The sequence below is a fragment of the Zeugodacus cucurbitae genome, chromosome 3 (genome assembly GCF_028554725.1).
Source record: "Zeugodacus cucurbitae isolate PBARC_wt_2022May chromosome 3, idZeuCucr1.2, whole genome shotgun sequence".
Classification (NCBI taxonomy): domain Eukaryota; kingdom Metazoa; phylum Arthropoda; class Insecta; order Diptera; family Tephritidae; genus Zeugodacus; species Zeugodacus cucurbitae.
Window position 1 is genome coordinate 71212156 of NC_071668.1, and position 26600 is coordinate 71238755.

Genomic DNA, 26600 nt, shown 5'->3' on the forward strand with positions numbered 1-26600 from the left:
AGCTATTCAAGCTGAGCGCGCAGAAGGAGAGTTAATTTTTGCTTTAGCCGCCGCGAATTGGCACTACCACAGGTATACCCACATATCTTCATAGCGAAAAGTCAAAAAGCTGTAATGTACTAGCATAGTTGTTTATTTATAACAACTAAAAAGTCCAAAAAATAAAACTACCTCTGAATGAGCGCGCCAACATATCATAATGAGGTAGAGATTCTTCATAGTGTTGTTGCTTGGTGAAAGGTACACATGCTAAGGGGTTACTAACAAGATTTTATGTGTGTGTGTATAATGCTTTAAGAGTACACTGCTATAGGCGTATGGGTACTACTGCTGCCTTTACAAGTAATTTAATTTTTTATTTTTCTATTTTCTTATTCCTTAAACTTGTCTTCAGCTTTTGGTACTTCCTTTTAAGCGCTTCCTTAGCTTACGTTACCTGTAGTATAATCCCTCTCCAAGTACTTTAGCAGCTTTTCCTGTTTGCCCACCAGTTAATTAGACATGCTGTAGTAGTTGCCTGAGTGCACTTTTACTCGTAAAGCTAATGATAGAGCAGTGTTGCAATTTAGGGTGCAGAATTAGCGAAGAAAAGTGTAGATATTGCAAAAGTGCTGATATATATACGTTTCAAGAGATTGTTTTGTTGTCAAATTATTTTACAAAGTTACTAGCTGAATGCGCTTTTAGAGACATTTTTTGATTTTCGTAGCATACCTTTAGGCGATATATTGATTTTTTCTTTGTATTTTTCCGTGGAGTTATATTATATATATTCAGAGACGTTCTTCAGTTTAAGATCTTTTTAAAAATTCAAACATAGCTAATGTATGCATTTTTATTAAAAAAAAATGTTATTCGTAGCATACCTTTAGGCGTTATTTTGATTTTTATGCCTGCAGAGTTTTTGATTGCTTGTAGAGATATATGGTCTGAGTAGACCCCTAGTAAAATATTATGGCGCACAATTCTCTAGAACATCTTAACCCTCTAGCGATTACAGAAATTTGTTTTAAATGGTCTTTCAAAAAACAGAGGTCGAAAAGAGCCTTTCTAAAATGCTTTTATGGATTAATATGATCAACAAAATTATTTCTATCTTTATTTATATTTATTTAAAGGTTTTAAATTCCATATTTCTATATTTGAATCCAAACCTTTCAAAATTTAACTTTCAATTTCCCTGCAACTCTGACGTATTTTTTCACTCTAACCTCATCTTCTTTGCGATATCATTTGCTTATCAGTTTGTCATTTATTTTCAATACACCATTGCGCTCGCCTTTACAACTCATTACATGGGCATACTATGTATGCAACATTTTGCGGCAACAAACACGGAGCTGCTTAATGTAATTCATAGGAAACGCCGCCAACGACGCTGCTGCTTGCCACATTGGCTTTTCAATTTATTTTCAAAACACCTACTTCACTTATCGGCGCAACATTGTTGTGTGCCATAAGTAGAGTGCACAAAAGCAAGCACAAACAATGAGGTAGCTACCAACAACAACAACACCATCAACAACTTTCAAGTCTTTCAAATACTCGTTAACGCCGACGCTTCGCTGTGCGGCACAAACAATCCTTTTTCTATTGTGTTGTGCTGCTTCGCCTCTTTCTTCTTCTTGTTCTTCTTCTTATTTTGCTCCTTTCATTTGATGCTCCTTCTGCCACATTGTATAAGTGTTTAAGCGCCGATGTTGCATATAACTTTTTCGGGGGGGGAACGAGAAATCAAGCATGCAAAATGTTTTGTAAATTTTATTACATGCTGTATGTGTGTTTGTGTGTGTGTGTGTATATATGTATGCTGCAAGCTTTCGGCAGCATTAAAAGCGCAATGCAAACAACAAGTGCAACATATGCAACACTGGCAACGTCAAAATGTTACACTGCATGAAAGCTGCAACACTGTGTTGCATGCAACATGCATATATATGTATAAGTATATGCAACGTAGCGTGGCAAGTAAAGACATCAGAACGGAAGTCGATACAAAGCGTCTGCCACATAAGTGGTTTCCGATGCAACAAACTCATGAAGTGGCAGCAGTGCAAGCAGCACAACAAAAGCAACAATAGTAAGTCTGCAACATGCAACACACACACACGGGCAACATGATAACAATAATAATAATAATAATAATCAGAAAGCGAAATGCGAGCAGCAATAACAACAACAACAACGCATATGTTAGTAAAACTTGCCTTGCAACAGCACAGTGGCAACATCAATGTCACATAACCAGCAGCTAGCAGTGACAGCAGTAAGTACAATATAAACTCCACGCTCTACATTCATATGCAAATTATGCGCAGCAGCAGCAGCAACAACAATAATAGCAACAACGAGCAAAGATTTACTTGTGCTTCGTGAATGAAAATTGAAAAGGCGCCACATGCAACATTAAGCGGAGCAGGGACACATATACAAATAAATATAACGTTATACACATGTATGCATCTCTGTGTGTGTGTGTGTTGCCAGCACTGCCGGAAGTCGCCTGCAGATAAAGCAAACAATGCGCTGCAGTTGCTGCAACATGGCAACATGCGCATACTAAGTACATGCGCTGATAAGAAGCGCCTGCGACGTGCGGCTCGGTGTCGACGTCTTTCTGTGCGCTACAGTGACATTTGCTGGCTTTTTGACTTTTTCCATATTTCCCCCACTGCACTTCAAGTACATGTTGCACGAAGACAAGCTGTGCAACATCTTCAACTTTAGCTGCATTTCTTAATTTTCTTGTTGCTTACTGTTTATTTTATTTTTTGTTTTTGTATTATTCTTTTTTATTATTTTTGTTTTTCTTTCTTCTTGTTGTTGTTTGCAGACAACACATGCCTTTCGATGCATGTAAATAAAGTTGTATGAGTTGGTCTGTTATGATCTTATCTGCTTGTCTTCGTGTTTTTTTTTTTTTTTGTTATGGTACTTGTTGTTGTTGTTTCAATGCCCACATGCTGTTTTTGATTACATTTGTTGTTAAATATTTTTGATTGTTGTTGGCTGGTTATTGCATTTCTATAATTTTTTTTGTGATTTTATAAGAAAATATTATTTTTGTTGTTGTTGTTTTCAAAATATCTTTATACATAGTATTTGCTTTCTTATGTTCATTGCAAATACTGTGCTGATTTGCTTTGAGCATGCAAATAATGCCGGAGCGTGTAGTTTTAAATATGAGCGTAGCATACTTTAAGGCGCTTTAAGATTTTATAATTCTTATGTTAATGAAATTTAATAAAAAAAAAAAAATTTGGGTTAGCAAATATGTAATAATTCTTGATACAGGTGTACAAAAAATGTATATGCTACGATATGCTACAATATGCTCTAATATATTATGTAGCTCAGCTGTAAGTAGCGCCCATTCAGCTAATCAACTAATGCTCAGCTTGATGAAAATAGCAAAAATGATTTACTATTAAGCCACTAATAAAATTAACTTCGGCTACGTGCACATATACACCTGGTAATGTGCTATTCAAAAAATCGTAGCACACTTTTAGGCACTTTACGTAAGTTTTCCTCTTTTATGCTTAATTATGGCATATATGTTGTTGTTTTTGTTGTTAATGTGAGATTTTCAATATTACCTCTTATTTTCCCAGCTTTATATTCTCTGAGAAAAGATTTGTTACCACTTTCTTAGTTGCTTATGACAACTTTTCTAAATTAAGTAAAAATAGCCATAAAAAATTGCATAAATAGTGGACTTAAGTGAAGAAGCTTAGTATTGCGCCACAACTGGAACCAGTTGAAACTCCTTTCCACTTGGTTAAGTTAGTTTATATGACTGTTCTTCTCTAGAGGAAACACACTTAGACTAAAGAGGGCATCCCTTTGTGGTCTATTTCATATTCATCTAAGCTGAAAGACGAAATTTTGAATTATCCTGACTTCATTATATCCAAATTAATGTAACAAACAGGAAACGAATTTTCGTACAGTCTATGCGTCTTAAACACCCTTAAAATTGAACCAAATCATATAAAAGGCAATACTTTTTCACCTAAAGATTCTATCCATTCTGGCATTTAAAAAGAGAGAGGATTAACTCTTAATCTGTTTAATTTGAAATGCGGAAGGGGTCTTAGATCTGAAAAAAATTAAGTGAGTCAAGTCCTTGTTAGAACAAGCTTTGACAGAAACATCATTTTATAGTGGAGTTTTGGTTTTGGTTGGTTTGGATCTCGAGGGGAGTTTCGTTTCTAACTGTACTAAGGCTACTGTACCCAATAATATGAGTCTCTTAAAATGGAATTTTCATTAAAATTGGGCAAATATTCTATGTACCTATATGCTATATCCTTGAGCTCTTGGCTAAGAACTTTTCTTTAACTCACTTCTCTTATTTCACCACCACTAACACCTTCACTTCATTTTATTACTATACCCACATTTACTGCCATAAAATTATTTTAGTGGCCTCATAAGATATATTCTATTAAATATATTAGCGCTATATGCATAATCCACACTACGCCTTTAATGCTACTAAAGCATAATAATGTGTTAACTCCTTTCTAGCTGATAAATAAATTTACTACACATCCCGCCAGCAGCTTATTTATATTTAGTACGTAAATTCCAACGCTTCTTGCCTCAACCATTAAATTGACCCCACGCAAATCATGGCACATTTGTTTAATAGCTCACGAGTGCTTAGCTACTCAATAACTCGCACTACTTTCATTTTATTATACACGCTATAGCAGGCAGCAAACAATAATGTGCATTTATATAAATATATATATGTATTCGCCCTCCACTGCCACTCACTCGCACTAAATAATAGTTTGGAGTATTTGCTTAGCTCTATTCTATGCTATCGAAGCGAGCTGCTGCCTTAAGTGCCAATAAAAGTCAATCTTAACACTTTTCCGATAACCACTTAAGCATTTCACATATTTCACCAACACTCCAGCGAGTGCATAAATCAGCTAATAAAGGCGTTTGCCGAGCGTGATAGTGAAATGGAGAAATGGTGGGGCAAACAAAATGCTCAGTTCGGGTAGTAATAGTTTTGGTTGCCACCCCCTCAGTCCACTATTTGTGGGCTTAAACTATTTTATGTAGACGTCTTTTATTAAACAAAAGTAAGCTGGATAATGGCTTCGCTCGTAAAATTATTTTGTTGCTTCATATAATTGAAGCCTTTTCGGTGTTTTTTTGTTTTTAGGCAGTATGTGCGCCACTGCGTATGAGTAACCTAATGCAGGCATACATATGTTGAGTGGTTTAAAAAGTTTATTACATTATCGCCAGCAACCTAAGGTTATAAACTGAATAAGTAATAAAAATATTAAATGTATAAAATTGCGATATTTTACATATGAAAAATATTTAAAAAAAAATCATGAATTTATAAATACTCCCAAAAGTTTTAAATTATGACTAAATAAAATTAATAAAATTAAATTAGAATAAATATAAAACACAACTGATTCCCTACGGAGTTCCGGATAATTCAATTGGAAAAGTTTTTAGAAAAATATTTTTTAATAGTATATAATTTTTCAGTTTTGTTGTTTTTTTTATTGTTCTAAAATTTATTTTTAATTAAAAAATGTATATTTAAATTAAATTATTTTTAAAATATTTATTTTATTTTATTTTATTTTATTTTATTTCATTTTATTTTATTTTATTTTATTTTATTTTATTTTATTTTATTTTATTTTATTTTATTTTATTTTATTTTATTTTATTTTATTTTATTTTATTTTATTTTATTTTATTTTATTTTATTTTATTTTATTTTATTTTATTTTATTTTATTTTATTTTATTTTATTTTATTTTATTTTATTTTATTTTATTTTATTTTATTTTATTTTATTTTATTTTATTTTATTTTATTTTATTTTATTTTATTTTATTTTATTTTATTTTATTTTATTTTATTTTATTTTATTTTATTTTATTTTATTTTATTTTATTTTATTTTATTTTATTTTATTTTATAACTCTATCAATTTCCTCCATGAATTACCAAAAACACCATTATTATCATATAAATCAAACAGTATATACTCACCACAGCGCGACATGCCGGCGTCCGATAGATATCACTAGCGCCAGAGAGGCTCTGAAAATATTTCTTTGTGCCGTAAACGGTATCCATTTTCGCGTTCCTTATGTAGTCCGCCGTTTTTATCAATAATGAAGAGTAATACGCCACAAAAATATATATTTTTCACGTTTTACAATTCAATACACTAGCACTGAGCGCTGAGCTCCGCTTTATTATCTTCCGAAAAAAATTCAGCAATAATCACTTGCAGCGCAGTATTTTAAATTTCACGCGATTCTCGAAAATTCACACATAAAAAGGACAGAAATTTTTATTTTTTTCACTTTATGTAGGAGAACATCAACACCGGCCAGTAGCTGTGAGCGGCATTTTGCTAAGCGGATGCCTGCAATTTCGTTGTCATAACGTGCGTCACTCACAAAGTCGCTCCTGCAACATATCAGCAGCAGCGCTGAAGTGACACCTGAGTCGCAGTGACGTGTGTATTTGTGTCTGTGTCTGTGTGTGTGTGTGTGTTGCGGCGCGTGGAACTGTATTAATAGCATTAACTAATGAATGCAGCGCAGCGAAGAAAAAATGACAGAAAAGTTGCAAAAGTGCAGCTGCTGCTGTTCACGCTTAATATGCGTAATGAAATTGAGCTTGGCAGTGCTTGCTGTTCTCGTTGTTGTTTTTGTTATTATTTGCACGTCTTTGTTGTTGCTGCTACTCGACGCTGACTGCTGTTGCCAACCGTGAGTGACTTGGCTTGTAAGTTTGTTTGTACCGTTGGTTTGTTGCTTGTCGCCGTTATGACGTTCGCTGATGTTGAGCGATGAGTTGTCGCCGTTGGCTGTTTTTTTCGCTACCCTGTGGATTTTCTGTTGCAGGTGAGCAATGTAGCTTTAGGTGGAGTCTTTTTCAGTTAATCTGTAAAAAAGAAGAACATTTAATAATTTAAGAACCATAAATGCTGGAAAGTGTGAAAAAAAATTTTAATTCAACTTTTTTTTAAACTTAGGAAAATTGTATACCATTACTAGCGGATTAAACATTAAACAAACTATGAAATAAAACACACATAATAAAATAATTAGAATTAATATATAATTTGGTTGAAGAATTAGTACACCGACAGTAGCGACACCCAATTATTAAACACTTCCCAAACAAATTTTCCCAAAACGATGTATATGTATATATTTTGTAGATTTCTATACAGTAACAATGGCGCCACTCATTTTTGACAAATTAATTAAACTATTTAAGTTGGGCCATGGTGATTACAAACCATTCTCGAATCCACCTGAAGACAAATACAAATTTCATCCAAATCGGTCCAGCTGTTTAGCAGGAGTTCAATGACATGCACACGTACGGAAGTCCACACGTACCAGTCATGAAAAGTTTAATTAAATCTTTCATCGGCGAATGAATACACAGCTCTTAACATTCGTATACTCATATAAAGGTATTAACTGTCTCCGAGTCTCAAGCTTTTATTATAAATGAGTTCAAACCCCAACTAAGTGAGTGTAACTTAAAAAACCACAAGTGGTTGAGTGACCCAAAACATGAGAAGAGGTCCAAAGAGATTTATATGAAGAAGACTCTTTCTGTGAAAGCTTTGCATTTGTAAGAATAGGGAAATTGCGAAAAGAAAGTTGTCTCGAATATTATCTCCTAGATCTAAGAAGGTTTAGGAGAGAAAACAAATCCCACTACAGTCGGATCCATATCCCAGCATCATCTCATTAACATTCCGCGACACTATTGGAGGCATTTTATATGCCTCTATAATTGAATCATACAGGTCAATTGATGCATCTGAAAGCCTGACACCTTCCAACGAAGTATACCTTATAATATGAAAGAAATTTTTTTCTTAAGAATCATTTCGTAGTAAAACTTGCCGAAAGCGAGGTGATAGTTTCCATCACTTATAAAATATTGAAATTGAATGATTTCGATGACCTTTAAGACTTATAAGCCTCATGTGTTGACTTATCTCATACATATTAACAGAGATCGCAAACATGTAAGGTAATAAAACTGCCTCAGAATTCTCAATTATTTTATTTTAATATTCATATTCGTTGGATATCCATTATTTCTCTGTTCGGAAATTCGTCCTTTAAAACAAAGTTGCCAAATGGTGTTACATGAAAATACTTTTAGCCTGAAGAGGACAGCGGGCCGTTTTGACCGCGCATGTTCCCGAATTTTTTTGGAATCAGCGACCCCAAAAGCACCGAGTATCAAGTTTTAGGAGATTACGTTGAATTTTTCAAAATAGCGTCCGCCATATTGGATCCGTAATTTTGAATTTTGAAAAACCGACACCGGTTTCGTAATCAGCGACCCCGAAAACCCTCTGACCTGATGATTAAATGGACCTAGACCCAAAAACCTAAGGCTCACATAGTAAGTTCCCAGGTCACGACAAACATTTTTTTGTGTGGCTGTGTTATTCAAAGTTAAACAAGCCCAATTGAAGAAGTAAATAGAGGTTATGTAATATGAAGAGCTGAGTTCTAGAGTTGCAACAAAATCTAAGGTAAGCTGACAGCTTCCATCGAGTGGTATTAAAACCAATAACTTGGTAACCCTAGAACCTTTTACTTTATACAATGCAATATCTAAATAGCTATTTAAAGCAATAAATTTCGAAATTGATTATTTATATTGCTGATAGTCACAGTTCACACATAGCTTGGCATAGATCTACAACTATTTTCCAACAACAGCAAAAACGTATTTATTAATAAATTGACGCCGAACACAAAAGCGACATGCCACCCGCTAAGTATTTACTTAATTGTCCAGTCACTTTATTTAGCGCGCAATTTACAACAAACAACTCGTTTCTTTTTCTACAACAACAATAAATATGATATGCGCAACAACAAATGAGCATAGATAGATAAATTGCAAGTCAGCCAGTTTAAAGGCCAGACAGGCAAGTAGTCAAGCAGCGGGCAAAGTCAAAGTGACTGACAATGCCAATAGCAGCGCGCAACAGCGAACAAAAGTGGACAATCCTGTTTATGCAACAAACATGCAGCGACGACGCAGAAAGACAGCAAGGAGTGCAAGCAATGGAAAACTGCATGCGAAACAGAAAATAAAAACGAAATGAAAGAAGAAACGCTGCAGGGAAATTCTCACTTTTCGGCGAAAACTTTAACGACAACAACAATAGCAACAAGCGCAATGTGACGCCCAAAGTCCAAGTCCAAGTATAAAGCCCACAAATACCGCGGCGTCACCCGCTTGGCGACAAATAAATGGCAAAGCAGGAAAAGTGCTGAACAACAAGCGAGTGGAAGCTGCGACCAGCAGTTGCGAACCGGCGGGTTTTACCGAATTCCTCTTCCACAACGAGGACTGCCTGCCTGCCTCCTTTTGTTGTTTGCAACAAAATTGAGAACGAGTTTCGCTGGCAAAAACTTGCAACAAGAATAGTGAAAATTTTTGGTACAAAAGCAAGAAAAAAAGAAAAAACAGCAGCAAATAAATTGCGCATTCATACAGCCAGCAGCTGGCAATGCAATATGGACACAATGATAGCAACAAAGATTAGCGCTTCACAACAACTTTACAACAAAGTAGCGCTGCTCAGTTACAAAGACACTTTTCTTGCTGGCGTTCTTGTGCTCAGTCGGTGTGGAAATGCAGCTAACAGCCGCCAGCAACAGACAGTTAGTGGAAATTGGAGCGCAAGAGGTGAAGAAGACTACTTAGCAGCAAGCGACAATGGGGCAACAACAAAAGCAAAGTACGTGTAGTAGAGATAAAGTTGTGTGATTAGCCAGCGGCTAATGGAGTAAAAGGAAATGGAATGTGTTGCAAAAGCGAAGAAAAAAATGTGAAAAAAGTGAAATATAATACACAGCTAGTTAAGCTAATATAAAGGCTGCTATAAAGTTAGACATCAAAGCGTACAAATGCCTTAAAGAAAACTTTAAATAAGACAGAATACAATTTTTATAAAAAATTTAAATATATATTGAAAACTAACGGTTTCTCTCGACTCTCACTTAATGTATATACTTAAATTGAGCAAGATTGGAGTGTAAATAACATTTTAAAAAGTATTTTGACAGCAGTGCCATCTATCGTACAAATTTAATCGATTAGTCATCATTTATACAAAATTATCTATTGTTATACTGGAAAATAAATCAATTTATCTAGTACCAACGAATATATTCCAGCTGCAACTAGGGGTTCAAATAAACTCACGGACTTTGTTTCTGTCACGAACTGTACCGATCTAATTAACTGAGTAGATAAAATTGAAAGAATATTAATATGCGTATATCTTGTTATTCCACAAATGATTAAATGATTCAAATATTATATAATCACACAATTAATGCAAATATCTAGGCTACAACTTCTCCAAAGCATAAACTTAAAGATGCTCAAAATTCTTGAACAAAGTACTGCAATATTACGAGTATACTTTATGAAACCTTCAGAGTGCTCACTACATGTCTGAAACTTCGAAAAGGCAACTCAACTCATAAAATAAGTTGCAGTGAAATATTGAAATCGTCTCCATGAATATTGTTATACTCCAAATAATTCAAAATTGAAGACAACAGTTCAAAGAGTTTATATTGCATTCCGAATTAAAGTAGCTTAGATCACATCCAACTTGCTCTGTAAATGAGGTGTAAGTCTTTGCCTATTTAGTAATAAATTGTTGTTAAGAGTTACCAAGCTTCAAACGGATATTCACCGTTTTCAGATTCTCAATATTATAAATATCATTTAACAAAATGCGTTTGGAGAAAATATTGTTCTGGACTTTCGTAAAAAAAGTTTAAAATTGAAAGATCCAAATTGCATACATTCATGTCTGCCTAATTGACTGTTTGTTCGGATTAACTGCCTACCCTTATCAATGACATCAAGTAGTCACATAAAAAATTATTTCAGTCAATTTTAATATTTTATAAATATTTCATGTATTAAATAAGTTTATTCAGAAAATGTGTTAAAGATTAATGTAAATAAAAAAAAATATATTTCAAAGAGATTTTAACTTTTATAACAAAAAATAATAATTATTAAATATTAAATGTATATTAAAACCCTAGCAGCTTATTTGTTAATTGACAGAATTCATGTATTTAATTTATTAGTTGGCTAAGTTAATGTAATAAATTCAGTAATTGACTAAATTAGTGTAAACAATTTGTTAATTGACTCAATTAATAAATTTTAGTTCTCATTGCTTGTATTGGTCAATTACATCAAATTTGTATAATTGATAAAAAATTAAGTAAATTAAGCTTGTGTTGGTTAAAACATTTTCTAGATAATTGAACCAAAATTTGCTGAATTGCCAAAATTCAATTATGCAGTCATGTATTTCCTAGCATTAACGATGTTTTTAGACTTTCGAAATACTTATTTTTGTATTGAAAATCAAAATTCGTTTGTTGCATCCCTTTTAATCTCCTTAATAGCCCTTTTACACATGAGCTAATTGATCAATTTACCGGCCTCTGCTCGATTCAAACGTTTACTAAGATCGATTTACCATACAAAGTAAAATCTCCATTTATTTTAAATTGAATTTAAATCGACTTGAAAATCAAATTCAACTCTGCGACAAAGACGAAACGCTGCAGGGAAATTGGCTGAATTTTTTGATAAAAAATGCTGCGGTAGATGTCGCTGCTGAAAAATATTAATCAGCTGATGAAACTTACCAACTTCTTATTGAAAGCAAAAACAAAAATGTATGAGAGCTGATCGGTTATCGAGTAGCCGACAGTATAAAAGGCAAAAAAGGGTTTCTCAATAAAAATTTTGATTTATCAATTAATTTGACTGTCTAAATACGCTACAATTGTATAAATACAAATACAAGTTATAAATTACGTCAATTACCTGAGTATGATAAACTATCTCCGGTTTTTAAAATTATTATCAGCCCGACTTAAACTTATTTTGAAGACAATTAACCAAAAAATTTTCAAATTCTTCGAGAATTTTAATGACTTGATTATTTATTGCCACTTTACTCATGTCAGCGTGACACTGCCATTATTTTTAGCATATTGCATGAATGTGTGTCACCAGCAAACTGACAAAAAAAAAATGCAATGAAAAGCGAAAGACAATACGGCAGTTGCCACACCTGCGATTTAACTACAACTTTCTAGCATTGGTATTTTGGTAAATTTTCGCTCAATTATACAGCACATATTATTTTTTATATGAATGCCCATAAATAGCAAACAATTTAAACATTTTTTGGCCATGCAATTTGGCGCCAGCCTCTTTATGTTGTCAAAGGAAGCAATAATACTTAACTATTTTCTCTTTAAGCTTCTTAGTAGCCATGCGGCAATTCTATGAAGCTTTCAACAGCACATTGGTGCACAAAAATTTTACTCAATTTGTCACTGAGTCGCCATCCACAATAATTGAAAATTTGAAATGTTGATAACTCCATTAGTTTGCAACATAATTGCATGAGTGCCACGCCGTTGCCACTTAGCAGACTTGCACACCACGAAGCACTCACCAAGCAAGTATTGGTGTTTCTTGGTGCTTTGAGACATCTTTCAACGGCACATAACTTTACTCATTATATTTAAATATATTGCTATGTACTGGTAGCGCCATTGAGGCAGCAAACATCTTACTGTCAGCAACACAGTTGTGGCAGCCTCATCAGCAACATCGCTTGCCACAATGCACCCAAACACTGCTGCTAACCACGGTAAGAGTCAGTCAGCAGGTGTTGTTGCACTTTTGTTTGATGTTCTTATGTTGTTGTTGTTGTTATCTTGATTTTTGTTGAGCAATAAAATAAGAAAAGCTAAAGAGATGCTAGTATTTGTAGAATTTACAATTTATAACAAGTTTAACTACGTTTTGCCTCTTACACAAAGCTGTCAGTAGACACTTCTTCCTTGTTACTTTGCATCTCCCATATAAGTATCTCCCTCCTCAATTCATCGGTGGAGCTTTATGGTTGCCGCCACTTCTAAACGTCACTGCTTTTGAGTAATCAATAGCTTTTAGCTGTTTACCTCTCCCTATCCTTTTCCCTCGCTCTCTCTCTTTCTCTTTCTAACTCAGTCACACACACTCTCTAGTTTGCACTTGCTCAACTTCTCACCTTTTTAAATCCATCATTACTATATATTTATATATAATCACACACATTAATAATAAAACATACATTTGTAAGAGCAGCCATCCATCTGCCGTTGGCATGCGTGTTGAATGCATCTTTGCAACATGAAATTGATGTCATGTCAGCTCGGCATTTCTTGTGTCAAATGCCAGATTGCTACTGCCACTGTCGCCACCGCTATCTCTGTGCCGACTGACTACTCGTACTGTGGCCTCCGCTGTGTGGGGCACCTTTGTGGACCCCGCTATTGGTGAAGTGACAACAGTAGGCACATACACACACACACACGAAGCAACCAGCCAGACAAACAGCCAGTTGTTGCAAGATAATCAAATACATTTATTGTATATATATGTAGAAGTGTACACCTGCATGCGCGTAAAGCACGCTCTTGGGCACTGCAAATATTCAACCGCTCCAATGCACGCAATACTCACACACACATGCAGGTAACTGTTTCTACCTATTTATTTGTATGTATACATTTGTTATATTGCTTGTAATCAAGCAATGCCAATAGTTTGCGTCAAATATTGATTCAATGTTGATCGATTGGCCAGCCAGCCAGCATCATGCAAACTCGTATATATGGTCGGTTGTGCGGCGCAATGCTGGCGAAGTGATTGAAGAGCTTGTTGTCGTTATTACATACACATATTGCTGGTGGATATACAGGCAGTTGATATACCCTATGCAGGCGCTGGCATAAAATCTTAGTGTTGTGCATATAAGTTCACTTACTTGGATTACAGTTCATTCGTGCGGAAGTCACGTCAACTAGCCACGCACGAATTATTCCCTATTAGATAGCTGCTGTAAATCTAATAAATGCAGTACAAGAAATGTGATAAATGTGGATTCTTAGAAATAAATTCGCTTAACAAGTTATTATAATTTAATTTTTATTAATTATATTCCTTTTATTGAATTATGAGTAAGCGAAATCTTCATTTACTTTGAATCTCATAACCTAACTAACCGAGTTTACAACAGCGCGCCAATCGTTCCCCTTTTTGACAGTTTGGCGCGAATTGTAAATCCCAAGTGCCCTTCTTTACCTGATCTATCCAACGAAGTGGAAGACTTCCTCGGCATGTTCAGCACTGCATTAACTCACAGCTCACGTCTTCCAAGTATCCTCTGGGTAGACAATAGATTGAGGCGTGCTAAAGTGAGACGGCGAATTCCGCTTATGCGATTGTGTGTAGGGTTTGTGACCCAACACATAAAAAAACTTCCCTAATGAAAAGGAAACAACAGCCTCGGATGAGAGAATCTCATAACTATCCTCTTATTATAGGTATATCTTCATCTTATATATCTTTTTAGTTTCCAAACATCATACGAAGCAAATACATACAGTCTTTGATAATCGGTTTCAGCACCTTCCCACTCTTTTCAACTAAACCTGAAGTGACTTCACCACTCAATCAATTGGGCTAGAGTCCACCCTTCCAACATCTTCGTTCACTGGGACAGTGCTTGTAAGAAAATACGATTCATTACCGTTTAGTATTTCTTTCTTTAATCACCGGAATATCGTTTATTCAGCTAGATTATTTATCGTTTAGAAAAAAAAATTTATGAAACTAATATCGGAAGGAAAGCGATCATATCAGACCGAACCGAACTCAAGTTAGTAGTTTGATAAAGACACTAAGCAATTTCCGGAACTTTTATCCACTGGTATCTTTAATATCTACTCAGTTTTCTCTACAAAGTGAATAAATTAGTTCCTAGTACATAAAACAAATAAAAGTCAATATCAAGCAAGTCAATTTGCAATAACCAATACAAGAGTTAATGATGCGAATACCGACTGCTTTCAGGGCATTCTACTCAGCAAAAGAGAAAATTCTTTCAATTTTCCTATATAGATGAGTCAACAATAGAATTGATATTTAATATTATATATGATCTGTCCAATCCTCAAGAAAATAGAATATAAAGCACAAATGACTTAAATCTTTCAAAGCATCTAATCAATAAGAATGAACTTCTCAGTAGCAAAAAAAAAATATAAACAGATGGCAGCACCTATCATATATTAATTACAGATTCCACAATGTATTCTTTATATTAGCAATTTTATTTTGATAAAGTTTTCGGAATGGGTGGCAACTCTTGCCAAAAAATTTATTTTAAATTTTTTTGTAAAGCTTTTTACTTAGTAATCATGTCTGTAATAACTCGTTTTTTATCAATTTTATTGAATACAAATTTTCGCATAGGTGGCAACTCTGCCCAAAAAATGTTTTATTCTAGATGTTTTTATTTTTTACTTTTTACTTACTAAAATGTCTGTAATAACTCGTTTATTTTATCAATTTTCTGAATCGAAATTTTCGAGGAGGTGGCAACACTTACCTAAAAAGTATTTACGAATGTGAACTTTGTGAAACTATATCACTTTAATAACTATACTGTAGTGTCTTTCACTCAAGCTACATATTTGGCTAATTTATTATTTTTATTTTTTTTTAATTGTGGCAACCTTGTATCACATTTTACGTGAATTATACAACTATCAATACAAAATATTTATTTTAAACGCTTCGACCTACTTTATACTGGCAAAGTGCATGCAGCGAATGTGACGAAATTTTGTTGCGTAACGCAATTTCGTTGCACTCAATTATTTACTACTAACTAAATATCGCAACTAATTTAGGGTAAAAGTTACTATTTATCTCAATCCAAATCTGTCTGATTGAAATATAAACCACGCGCTTTGTACACATTTCGCCACTTACCCGCTTCGTGACAACATTTTACTCCAGTTTCGCAGAGTGGCAGGTAGAGTAGTGTTTTCACTGCGCCAACCAAGTTTACCGTGCAAAAGTAAATTTTTGGCACAAACTCGCACAGGTGTGTATGTGTGTGTGTATGAGAAATGGACGCAAAAGTAACTAGCACATTTGAAGCAGCGCTGTGGAGCATTTGCATGAGATACATTTGGATAAGTGTATGCTTTCCGCCTCATTTTCCACGACACACACACAGCGCTGCATTGCAAAATACACTCGACACCGAATGTGACATACGACTGTCTAACACTTATTTAGGCGACGAATTGTTGTTGTTTTCATTTCGCTTTGCCGCCACTCGTGCGAGCATTAGAATTGCTATAATTAAATTTGTCAAAATGTCCGACCAACGCTAAAGTGTCGTGTGAAATGCCAGCGACCAGTCTTAGAAGTTGCACAAACTAACGGCGTCCAGAAAGCGGCACCTGGCAGTCGCACCTCAACAACTTCAACTCAAACACCAACTCCAACACCAACCTGACTAGCTCCACTTCGGCTACACGCTTTGCTATAATTTCATCGCATTTTGTGTGTCTCTTTACTTCTTCGCTATTCACTCAATCATTTCTCAATGTGCTTTTGTGCCGCATTTCCTGCCTACTTGCCACAATTCGTTGCCGGCACAGCCCGCCAGCAGAAAACGCCAACTCCAACTCTAACTCCAACTCGGACTGTCTGTCTGTCGCGCAGTGAGAGTTAATTCTTTTCGTTTTCTATATTATTATGGTTATTAAATTGGTACGTGCATGTATGCCAGACACACACACTCAGCTACAGTTACTTGCTTGCCGCATATTGACAGCGTCAGTAGAAAGGAAATTGTAAATTTCCGTTATTGATGCGATAATGATTATATTTATTTGCGTTTGTTCGCCAGCGGAAAGCACGATTTGGCATTTAGTAAAAATGTAGTCAGTATATATATGTATGTGTGTGTGTTTATAAAATGGAATTTAGCCTTAATGCTTAAGTGTTTATTAACCTAAATTGTTGTTGTAAAAAAACAACAAAAATTTTAATATTGAAGTTAGCAATAATAATATTTTAATTTTTTGTTTTATTTTGTTTTGTTTTCTCTTTCGTTGCTTCCGCCAAGAAGGTCAGTGAAAACTGCAGTTTGGTCCACTTTTGCTACTGGTGAATTCATAATTGGGTTAGTATATTGATTAAATTAACGATTACTGCTAAATATGCAGATACTTTGCAAAAAATATTTTTGGCACAAGAAAGTAAACATTAAACCGGGTTTAGGTCTTCTCTAGTTAATTATTTAAAAACGCAGTAAAGCGGAAAAGAAGTCGTAAAATTCTTAATTAGATTGGTTATTGTATTAAGAAGGTCAAAAAAAGGTGCAAATAACCATTTGACAAAATTGGATCTTCGAAAAAATTAAAAAAAAATATTTATCAAAAAAATACTGGCCCCTTATAGCATCTGTCATATAAGATTAGCCGAAAATTTGTAAACACTATTGAATTAAGAGAAAAATGTAGATTATATCTATATTTTGGATTATTAGTAACTATATTCTGTAATTCTTTTTTTTTAATTCTTTTTTCGAACTTTGGAGACATATATTTCGATTTTGGAGTCTAACTTCCAAGATCAGACAGTACAGTAATCCCCGCCTAAGTGCCCCCTCGTAGCATGCATGAATTTTGAGGCACTTAAGCGGGAAAGACACTTAAATGAATCCCGCTTAAGTGCCACGAGGCACTTACCAAGCTTTTTCTCAACAATTCCGATTTAATATTTTTTCGTATAGAATGAAAGTCACATTTATTTTTTATTCAATGTCAAAAATATTAAAATCCTTTTTCGAACTTTGAAGTCTAAAGTCTGAAATCTAACTTCCAATATCAAAGAATACAGGTTTTTGACTTATGACCCAATCTCCAGGAAAAAAAAATAGTTTGGTAAACCCTACCAGGACCAGGCCGCTTAAAGTTGCGTTCTGATTTCAATATAGCCTAAAGAATTTCGTCAGAACTATTCGCAGTTTAAAAACCAAAGAACTTTGGGATAAGATAATTGCTGAATTTGGTACAGATTGGAGGAGTGTTCTGAAGTATAGAAGGACATTATAAGCCCTACCATCTTGTATTTTAATCAATATGTGTTCTTCCAAAGAACAAATTTGACTTTTCAAATTCTTGTTGTTAACTGTGGTTCAAATTATCGCTTGCACGAGAGGAAAAAAGTCAGACTGATATCGTTAACTACGTGAGGCGAAATAAATAAATAAAAGTCCACAGATAAGGTGAGATGAGATGAGTATATCAGAGTTAATGAGTACAAAATATTGAATTCAACAGTGGTGAGTCTAATAATGGTGAGTTTGGTTAGGTGAGCTTAAAACAATTTAAAGTGACGTGAAGTGGGGTGCGGAAGACTAAGTTGAAAAAATAAGCAACATAATATATGGTGTAGCCTCTTAATATAAATCTGAATTTTAAGCTCATCTTTACTTCTTTATCTACATTTATAAATGTCTATCGCTGCCCGAATAAATAGTTTTTATAAATTTCTCTCTTATGACTCAATCTCTCGGAAAAAATTAGTTTGGTAAACCATTTGTCCGATTCCTCATATATTATATGTATATTCTAAATATGATTTTAGGAGATCCAGATGTCATTCAGCTTAATGTTTTGCAATGGCTTACCAACAACAAAAAACTTCTAAGAAAATATTCTAATATTTGACTAAAATAAAAATTCCACTTATTTTCCTCATTTTTTACAGAATCTTAGTTGAATTGAACTTTTGGTCAGTTAATGTAAAAAATATAGATTATACATGTAAATTATTATGGAAGCGAGTTTGCAGATATCAACTAGATAAATCGTATTATAAGTCCTAATATAAAACTATATAAATTTCCATCATCTTCTATGCACTATTCAATTGTTTTAAAAGGCCCTTAGATATGGATAAGTTTTTTCATTCACCTATTGGCTACTAAGCTGAATCAAAAAATCTCTCTTTGTGCTTTTGTTTTCAATTAACCCATTGATAATGCCGTATGATCATATAGACACCACATTATCAATTTCCATATATCATTTTGCAAGCTCAAAAAGAAGAAAATGATATTCGAATATGATTTATTTACGATTATTCACTATAGTTGCAAGAAATTTTTTTATAATTCTCAATATACATATACTCTCCTCCAAAAGACGCAGCCAAACACCTTTCACATAGATTTTACACACCTCAAAGCTCCCAAACAATTGAAAATCGATTTCATGCTTTTATTCCATTAAATTAATCTCATACAAATTACTTTCTGATGCGCCAAAGAAGAAAAAGCGAATTTTACCTTTTACTTTTTAGCGTTTCTAGGTCCCACGCACTTCCCCTTTTAATTTCCAATTACATGCAAGCGCTTTAGCATTCGGAATGCTTTGATTAAATCGCCAAACAAAAGAGGTGTTCTACCAATCATATGAGTACAGCGAATATAAAGCTTAAATGCGTGAACTTTATGGAGGTAAAGCCTAGAAAATTCACTTTGTATTGTTTATGAAAAAAGAAGACCGGCCTTTGTAAACTCAAAAACTGGTATGCTCCAAAAATCATTACAACAAAGTCAACACGTGAAAAGTGTGTAGAATAAAATAAAATGAGCGCAAAGTAAATAGTATGGAAAGCGTTAAAACCAGATTTTTTCCATATAGCTTATATCAAATAAATAACTAAATAAAAGGTGGTGGCTAGTAGAGAACTACGAAAAAATGCCAAAACAAAACAAAATAAAAGTGTAGAAAAAAGCCAAATTAATGAATGATTAACTTAAATGTCGAAAAAAAAATTGTAAGTTGCTAACAAAAAGAAGAATTCTTACAAAGGCATGAAGACATGTGACCTACTTCGTTTAAAGTGTTGCGCATGCGCAAACAGCGTTAGCTAAACGCGCAGTCAAGCGCAGGTAGAAGCTGTGTTGGCGTTGGAATCACCAAAGTAAAAGCAAAACGCAGTGGAAAGACAGAAACAACAACAATTATTATTTTTTCATATTATAGCTGCTACGTTGAAGAATTCTACATATGTTGGGTTTCTTTGAAGGTATTTGTGCGTCTGCACACTCGCGTAAGCTCATAATTTAAGTTCTTGGCATTGGGCACACTGCTGTCTTTTTTATTGTTTTTGTATTTCGCCTCGTTTTTCCAAACAGTAAGCAGCGACCGCAAGACGAAAAAAGTAAATAAAATATAAATGAAGTCACCAAAGCTTAAACACGCAGTCGCTTTTTGTCTTCCTTGAATTGTAGAAAGAAAATCATGAAAGCACTTTGTAGACATGGCTTAACCTAAGAAATATACTTTTAGCAGTGCTTGAGGAGTGATCTTGGAGTAGTTCCATTTGTGCTAGTTAAACTCTAGATTACCTGGAAATAAGTTGAGCCCCGAACAATTCAGTTTCTGAGATCTTAGTGTGGATCCATAACCTGGGGCTCTTAATATGTATAACATATGTTTTTGGGGTCGCTGAATCCGAATCTGAGGTCCATTTAACCCCATCAGATCAAGATTTGGCGGACAGCGATTTTTAAAATTCATCAAAATCGTTAGAATCTCGTTACTCGGGGTTTTTGGGATCGCTGATTAAGAATCCGGTGTCCGTTTTTCAAAAGTCCGATGAATTTTTCAAAAACGAATCCGCCATTTTGAATTTTGAAAAACCGACACCGGATTCTTCATCAGCGACCCCAAAAACCCCCGAGTAACGAGATAATTATCACATTACACTCATGATTGTCCAAAACTATTTTATTTAAAAATTTATAAAAACAAAAAGTAAAAAATTTCTGAATATTATTTATTAAGAGAAGACAAAATAGTTTTTTTGATGCTAAATATTGAGTCAGATGGATCAAATGTGCTGGAATGCGAATTAAAATCATGACATATTCTGCAGAATGGTTCATTTAACTCAAAATTTGTTCTAGAAGATTTTAGAAATAATGGTCTAAACTGCCTGGATGAACGCAATGGGACATTAAACTTAATATCAGACAAAAGGAATGAACTACAAACTAAACCATTCAGAAGTTTTACTAGAAAAATTATACCTAGCATTTCTCTGCGACTAGTGAGTGTGGGAAGATTTATAAGTTTTAAACGACTAGTATACGGGGGAAGATTCAATCTTGAATCCCAATGTAAGTGGCCTAAAGCAAAAAGTAAAAATTGTTTTTGAACGGACTCAAGCTTATCAGAATGGGATTGATAGCTAGGATTCCATACCACAGAACCATACTCCAATATAGGCCTTACCAATGTTGTAAAAAGAATTTTAGTAATATACGGATCACTAAATTCTTTAGACCAACGTTTAACAAAGCACGTTAACGTTAAGCAAGAGCACCTTTAGCTTTTAAGACAATTGAATTTACATGAGAATTAAAATTTAGTTTAGGGTCCATATTAACTCCTAAATCAACAAAGCTAAAAACTTGCTCTAAACTGAAGTTATTTATTTCATAGGGGGAAAGATCAACAGTTCTACGGGAAAAGCACATCGTTTTACATTTTTTAAGATTCAGTGGCATATCATTTTTGTGACACCAAGTAACTAAATTATTTAAATCCGATTGCAACTCAGTCCTTTCGTTATGAGAAGTATATGATTTAAAAAGTTTTACATCATCCGCATATAATAAAATTTCTGAAAACTTAATTACTGAAGGTATATCATTGATGAACAACAAGAACAGAATCGGGCCGAGATGACTACCCTGTGGAACCCCTGAAGTGACACTAATTGAATCGGATAATGTATTATTAAATAAAACTTGTTGTTTTCTGTTAGTAAGATATGAGGATACCCAATAATTATTTTAAACAATATTTCACCCAAAACCAATTTATACCAAAACATACGCTGTTGTTGTTTTTATTTTTCTACAAATTCACAGTTTTCGTATTCTTCAAATTAATGTTTCTCCTTAACAAATTAAGTGCTTGTTTTACTATGATTTCTTCACCCACTTCATTATATTATTTATTTCATTCTTCTAATTTCTCCTCTTTCTTCCACTTTTTCAAGCGTTTTATCGATTACAAATTGATTTTCTACAATTTTACCTACACCACTCGAAGATTTATCTGCGGTATTGATTACTTTTTTCACTCCTCATTTTTGTTGCCACAAATAAGTGAAATTATGGCAGCCAGTCGCCCGATATACATATAGCTGGCCGCTGGGAGCGTGAGAAATGCGCCAACACCAAATTCAGTAAACATGTTTATGTATCTATGTAAGTCCATATGTATAGTAATGAATACATATTTAGTGCAGCACTCATTCGTTGTATTCATTGATTTTGATTTATGAACTACAGTGCAAGTTTTGAACTCGATTGCTTGCTGGTTAAGTGTATGTATATGTTTGTATTCATTCGAATATTTTGAGCCAAAAGCCGCATTCGCTCATTTCATCTTACTAAAAGTTCACTGAGCTACACTTTGGACGCGCACGTGAGCTTAAAGCACTCGAATACACACCGAGTTAAGTGTGTGTGAGCCTGTCTGCTTACATATCACCACTTCAATATGAGTCTTGTTAATATTTCCACTTCAAGTAAAGTTCAATTGCTGTATAATATGTGTTGTTGTAAGATTTTTGTTTGTGCCTATTCAAAAGAAGTTATACGTATGCCTAAAGGCAGAATCAATGTCACACTGGATTGAAAAGTACTTGATGGTACGAGTCGGTTTGAAGTACTCTTTTAAACAATCTATCGATATTACCTGTTGTCTATATTTAAGAACATTCTTACCTACTACTTGAATTATGAAAGTGAGGTGGGGAGTGCACTCAGCAGCTAAACAGAGAAAACTTCTTTAGAACTTGATAAAATGCTGTTTTGAGAAACTGTTTTTTAAAGCAATCGCGATGTGGGGAAACAAAATGATTCAAAACCCTGCAAATGATGAAACTTTCATTACAAAATATTACCGATAAGCTCAAACGATATCGTATTCCTTAGCTCTGATATACATTAAGTCAAAATTGCTCACCTCTCTTCATTATGATAGCATAAAGTATACAAATAGAGTGTCCAAACTCAATTGATATTATTTAGTTCACTCTCTATGTGATGATTTTTGTCCTTTAGAAAAACATTCTACTTCGAGTGGCTATTTTACGACTTTGAATGATCTTAGATACTCTGTTTTATAGTTTTTTCCTGTCTTAGCTATCTTTGTTCCTAAAATAAGCTCCTTTCTCTATATAGTGTAGTTCCCATTTGAGATATGATGATTTGGAACAGTTATAGACCAAAAATTTAAATTGTGTTAAAGATACACATTTCTTGAAAGAACAGGCGCTCAGATATTCTTCTCTGTTTGAGCTAAATAATGTTTGTATCTCCCAAACGGCTTAGAACGCAAACCTACTAGCCTTAATTTAAAACTAGCATGAATAAATTCATCGAATGTCTGAATAATTTTGAAACAATTTTTGAACAACCTTTCAGCTGCTTCTAAATAAGACTATTTTAAATATATTCTTTGATATTTAAATCGATCTCTCAATTTCAATCTTCTCATTTCCCTTTAAAAAATCAAACAATTCGCATTTTCAAAGTTGATTGTTGTTTGTAACCTTTTTAGAAAAAATATTCTTTGAAAATTCAAAAAATCAATTTCGTTCCACTGATTGCCATACAAATTCACGCCTGAAGAAATACAAATTTAAATTTGTTCATTATCACAAATTTTTGATTTGTACATTTGTATATTTGCGCTTTATTGAAAATTTTTCGCTTGAAAATCAGCAAATATTTATTATTTTTGCACAACAACAAAATGCAAAAAATACTTTCATTCGATTTATTAACTTCACAAATCGAAGTATTATATCAAATGAGGAAGCAGAAAATCGAACATAGATGAAGTATTCATTCCTTTATTGTATGTATGTGATTGGCGTTGCAACCGTTTATCCGGTTATAGCCGAATCGACGATAGTGCGCCACCTCTCTCTCTCCTTCGCAGTTCGGCGCTAGTTGGAGATCCCAAGTGTAACTAGGCCGCTCTCCACCTGGTCCCTCCAACGGAGTGGAGGCCTTCCCCTTCCTCGGCTTCCTCCGGCGGGTACTGCATCGAACACTTTCAGGGCTGGAGCGTTTTCGTCCATTCGGACAACAAGACCTAGCCAACGTAGCCGCTGTCTTTTTATTCGCTGAACTATGTCTATGTCATCGTATAACTCGTACAGCTCATCCAGCTTGATAAACCGACACCGGATTCAGTGGCCGACTGACTTTAAACCTTTGTGAGTTAAGCTAACAATATTGGGTTATATTAAAAGTAGGCGTGTCTGATTGCGTCCACTTTCAGACTGCTCCCAGAAATTCTTGTGAGAATGTCGCGAACCCAATGCTTCAAAATCCAAATTGTATTCGATTTGACCACTAGATTATTTTGATATATGTAGCTCCATATCCATCTCAATTTGTTTTAGGTGTTACACACTACGCTTTATTGTATCAAACTGGCTATTTTACACATACTTACACTTTAATTAAATAAAAGCTTAGTAAAATTTACAAAAATTCGTAAAATCATAAAATATACTTCTCACATTTATATAAAGCTTTTACATATTACAACAACCAGCATTTTTAATAACCACTTTGTTGTCGTTGCATGAATCACTGCAACGCTTTGTGTTTACTATGCAACATAATTGCTTAACTATTTCAATTTTTATTAATTTTTTTTAGTATTTTGTTGTGATTCATAATTTGCATGGTTATTTGAAATATTTGCAACGATTTGTAATTTTTTGACTTATTTACTTACAAATATTTTTTATACATATGTATATGATATATATTTAATTTCGTGTGTGCAACCAAAGCGTTTTTCTGCTGACTAATATTTTCTCGCTAATGATTTGCAAAGTTCACATTTTATTGTTTAATTTTTTTCTTTTACCCAATCTTTATTATTTTTTCATTTATTATATGACGTTGTAGTTATTGTTTTTGTGATAAATATTACTTATTTCTATTTATTTGTATTTGCTCTGAATTATTAATTTATTTTTGTTGCTGTAGTTGCCATTTTTCAAGCAACTCTTTATTGCAGTAGTTTTTGTATTTTTTGTTGTTATTACTACTATAGTTGTTGTTATTATTTTCATGTTATTGTTTTATTATTATTATTGTTGTTATTGTGGTTTGTATTATTGTTATTAATATTGTATTGCTATATAGTAGTCTGCTTTTGACAGCTTCATTTGCTCAATTTGTTTGTGTCCACTCAAGCGGCCTTTTTGTTGTTGTCATTGTTTTGGTACTTTCAGTTGGTATGATTGCATTTTTCCAGCTGAGTTATTTAATAAAGCCAATTAAGCAATCGCAATTAGTGTAATGCTGACACTTTTTCTTTCAACACTTTTGTATGCTCTTGTAGGTATATTTATTGGAAGATGATGGTGAACCGAGGCTGCGGATCGAATAATTTGAAATCTCTTCAAAATTTCTAATAGCTTCAGATTATATTACCTTCTATTCCTAAAGTTACTTTAGAAGTCTGTAAGTGCGCTCAAAGCATATCAACAACTTGGTCTTATAACTGAAGTTGAGCCTTACTCTTGGCCCACGCTCGGTTCTTTATATAGAAGCAAAATCTTACGATGATTAGTGCTAACCCTCTCGCAGTCTTTCGCTCTCTAACTTATAGCTCCATAAGAAACATTAGGGCGAATATGCTAGAGAAACGCTATCGGCTTCGGAACTCTACCGTTATGACAACTCTAATGGACGGAGTTTTATACTCAAAATAAGATTCGTAGAGGAGTGCAGAGAGGTTTTTAAGAAAATGAAACTGGTCAAAGAAGAAAGAAAGAAAGAAAAACATTATATTTTCGAAAAATTATAAAATTATTTTTTTTTTTTGAGTACTATATCTTCGAAAAATAATACAATTTATTAATCCATAAAAATTATAAAAATATTAATTATTACAAAATATATTTCAATGAAAGCAATGAAAAATTTTCTGTTACCATTCGATATTTTGAGTAGAAGTAGGTCTACTACTTTGCTTCCGCCGTTTTCCAATAGATGTCTCTAGGGTCAAGCACTGGTCGATTAAATCGATTAAATAGTTTTATATCGATCTTGGACATTTGTGTCAAAATTAACCCAACAAAATATTTCTAGAGATCTGTTTGCATCCCAAACTTATTCTCAACAGAAAATGTCACTTTTTGAGCCGAATTCTCGACGTTTGCGGGAATTTCTCTAGGGTCAAGCACTGGTCGATTAAATCGATTAAATCGTTTTATATCGATCTTGGACATTTGTGTCAACATTAATTCATAACTTAAAATTTATGCAAGTACCGGTTACATAAACTCGTGTGAAATTCATATTTCACTATTGCGATTTCTATTGAAAAGCACTTGTAATAGAAAATCGTAAAAAATTTATTTAAGAAAAATAACAAAAAATTACTTAAACACATGAAAAAAATTAAACCCATGAAAAAATATTTATTATTGAATTTATTTCATCAATATTTTTTCATATTTATTGTAATTATTTTTTATTACATTAGCCTTTATATGACGGACACACGCATTCT

At 33.7% G+C, this 26600-nt stretch overlaps 1 protein-coding gene across 1 annotated transcript in view; it reads right to left on the reverse strand.

Annotated features, from left to right (window-relative positions):
- Positions 1 to 26600, reverse strand: part of LOC105217592 (mucin-2) — a 98015-nt gene that overhangs the window by 32318 nt on the left and 39097 nt on the right. The window contains exon 3 of the mRNA XM_054227234.1: positions 6043 to 6948. Coding sequence (XP_054083209.1) covers positions 6043 to 6129 — 87 coding nt within the window. The 5' untranslated portion in view covers positions 6130 to 6948. The remainder of the gene's footprint in view (positions 1 to 6042; positions 6949 to 26600) is intronic.